Source organism: Miscanthus floridulus, chromosome 9 (assembly GCF_019320115.1).
Source record: "Miscanthus floridulus cultivar M001 chromosome 9, ASM1932011v1, whole genome shotgun sequence".
NCBI classification, from domain to species: domain Eukaryota; kingdom Viridiplantae; phylum Streptophyta; class Magnoliopsida; order Poales; family Poaceae; genus Miscanthus; species Miscanthus floridulus.
The window spans coordinates 2,679,548-2,682,362 of record NC_089588.1 but is presented as its reverse complement, the minus strand read 5'-3'; the positions used below and the strand labels follow the sequence as shown (position 1 = coordinate 2,682,362).

Genomic DNA, 2,815 nt, shown 5'->3' with positions numbered 1-2,815 from the left:
TTTTGCAATTGGACAAGTGAAAAAGAGATGGTCAATAGACTCATCCTGATCACAAAAATGACATGTTGGACTTCCAGTCCACTTCCTCCTAATAAGATTATCTTTTGTTAACAGGGCATCATTGGTCATCAGCCACATAAAGAATTTTATCTTACGAGGGGCTTTACCCTTCCAAATTCTTTTGTGGAAAGGTCCTGCATCATTTTTTTTAATCAGAGCACTATACATAGATTTCAGAGAAAAACGGTTGTTTTTTCAAGACTCCAAATAATCACATCTTCATTCTCTTGGAGTTGAAAAGTATTCACATCAGAGTTGATTTTATCCCAGCATGTCTGCAGTTCATCAGTTAACCATCTTCTAAAAGGAATTTGAATTTTGCCATTTTTCTAGCTACACTAGCTTCTTTTTGTTCCCATAGGATGAACAGAACAGGAACAACTGTGTACAAAGGTTTTTCATATAGCCAAGGATCAGACCAGAATCTACTTTTTTTTTTTCGTTCATAATCCTAATGCTTCTGCCCTGTCATACAATATAGGGGAATCAGTGCTTCTGTGAGTTACAGAAAAGATGGATTTATTGTACAGTGGTTTTGTGTATTGTAGTTCTTGTTATCCACCAGCCGGGATGATCAGGCGGCCGCCACTCCTTAACGTGATATGCATATATTGTTCCCCGCTGATCTCCTAGCTAGCTACCAGCACTGATGGACACCTTAGGGAGACCGAAGTTCAGTTGTTGCTGCTGTTGCGCGGGATGTACTCGCGGAGCCAGATCTCACGTCCGCCTACGAAGAGCGATGCGCGCTTCACGCCATTGAGCACCAGGCTCACGAACGCTTTGCTCTTGAAGATGACGCGGCCGTACATTGGCTGCGCGCGACCAGTGGTCTTCTCCATGAGAACACGGACAATGCAGTCTCCCCAGGTCCTGCATGCATTATCCGATGAGGATACAACCATGCACATATATGTGGCATTCATTCACGAAGCTAGAGAGAGCAATCATGCAATTGTCAACGAGTTGATGCAGAACATACTCCCTGAAGTAACTAAAGATGTCGTCTCGTTCGACTGGCTGGCCCTTCGAAAATGTGACGAACATGGAGCGGCAGTCCTCCGGCACGGTTACGACAACGCGTTCGTAGGGCGCCTCGAGCTCCTGGTTGCGGCCGACAAGGCCTGTCTGGTAGCGGCGCAGCAGGTGGTAGAGGCGGTCGTCGAAAATGAGCGTGCACACGCCGTCGAGGAGGTCGGCGACGCCACGGGCGATGCGGCCCTGGTTGAAGGCGAAGAAGCGGGAGTCGTCCATGTTGCTGTCCTGGCAGAGCGCGGATAGGAGCGGGGTCGGCGGGCCGGGGAGGTTCCTCATGCGAAGGCAGTGGATGACGCAGCTGGCCTCGTTGAGCAGGTGGCCTAGGGCGGTGGTGCTCATGCTCGGCAGGTGGGAAATGACCTTGTTGGTGCCCTGGTCCAACCAGATGAGGAGCGCCACGACGTTCCGTGCCACCTGCGGGTGGCAGTCGCAGTCGCCGATCAAGCGTTCGTAGAGGCCGCGGGCAAAGGTGTAGTGGTACAGCACGTCGCGGACAGTGGTGACAGCAGCCATTGGTGGAACTAAGCAAGCACTAAAGCTAGCTATACCTAGTAGCTAATGTATGCACTAATGGTCGAAGAGTTGATGCTGATGGATGGGTGATTGGTTGATGGAAGGGAAGCTTTGCAGGCCGGGGATTTATATAGGCCAAGGGGAAGGAGACGATCGAGCCTCTGAAACTAGAACACCGGCCTGCAGGTAGTTTCTTGGTTGGGTCGTTTTCTCACTCACCATTCCCTCACAGAATTAGCAAAAAACAAAGTGCGGGAAACAAGCGGCACGCAACCGTTTCAAACCGGCGCTACGGCTGGGCCAATCGGCACGCGCCACGTCCTACTGTGTCACACCCAATTTTAAGGATAAAATGGAGTGCAAAATCTTATGTGTGCCCAGAGATCAGTCACACACATAAGCTGACAAATTATGAATAGTATCATCACAAATGTTTATTACATCACGAATAAGACAGAGTTATCACGTAAATATAGCGGAAATAATAAAAAGATCTCTCGTGGAAGCTCCAATTCACAGGGGCGTCCACTGGTTGACCACAAGTCTAGTAGTCCTCAGGGAAATCATCATTCTCAAGGTCATCTGTTACCCATCCGGGATTTTTATCCAAGTAATGAAAATAAACAAGCGTAAGTACATGTCGTACTCAACAAGTGTAACACGGGGTTCATGAGGCTCAAAAGGCTAGACACGGTTCAACAGCGTTCAGCTTTTAGTTGTCACAATTTTAGCTTATGAGTAGCATCAAGTTGTTTCAATTCCCATTGCCAAACACATGATCAAATGTAAACATGAATAATGAATAGTATAAACAAATGTTACTTAGTGTTCATCTATTCCATAAGGGTTCCAAGGCCGCTCGTGACCGTGAGCACGGCTGATATACCAGTTTTACACTCTACAGAGGTTGTACACTTTCACTGTGAGTCGTGATTCCCATATGCCCGGGTTTATAACTCCCAAAACACTTCCAAGGTGAGCAGGCAGAGGTCACTATGAAGCCTTTCAAAGGTTCGTCTAACAAGTTAGGGCCGCTAGGTTTCTGTGGCCTACGAATGTAGAGCTCCTCTTCCTACAGGCACAATGACGCGCAGCCTATACACTGACGGACAGAGGCCGCACTACATCCAACCCGGAACACACCCCTCTTGCGCCATAAAGGTAACCACTAACAAGCTAGAAAAGGTCCTCATACTGAGCCAAA

General features: G+C 48.1%; 1 protein-coding gene across 1 annotated transcript; it reads right to left on the bottom strand.

Annotated features, from left to right (window-relative positions):
• Nucleotides 1–734: 734 nt before the first annotated feature.
• Nucleotides 735–1,611, bottom strand: LOC136479053 (uncharacterized). Its single transcript, XM_066477042.1, has 2 exons — nucleotides 1,043–1,611; nucleotides 735–933 (listed from the first exon to the last, which is right to left on the bottom strand). Exons 1-2 carry the CDS (start codon nucleotides 1,609–1,611, stop codon nucleotides 735–737), a joined length of 768 nt encoding a protein of 255 aa, XP_066333139.1.
• Between the last annotated feature and the right edge of the window lie 1,204 nt (nucleotides 1,612–2,815).

Excerpts from the sequence above, each read along its gene's own strand:
- LOC136479053 (XM_066477042.1), bottom strand. The coding sequence starts at position 1,611 with ATGGCTGCTGTCACCACTGTCCGCGACGTGCTGTACCACTACACCTTT. Across the intron at positions 934-1,042 it reads ATCTTTAGTTACTTCAGGGA|GACCTGGGGAGACTGCATTG; the intron begins GTATGTTCTGCA and ends TAATGCATGCAG.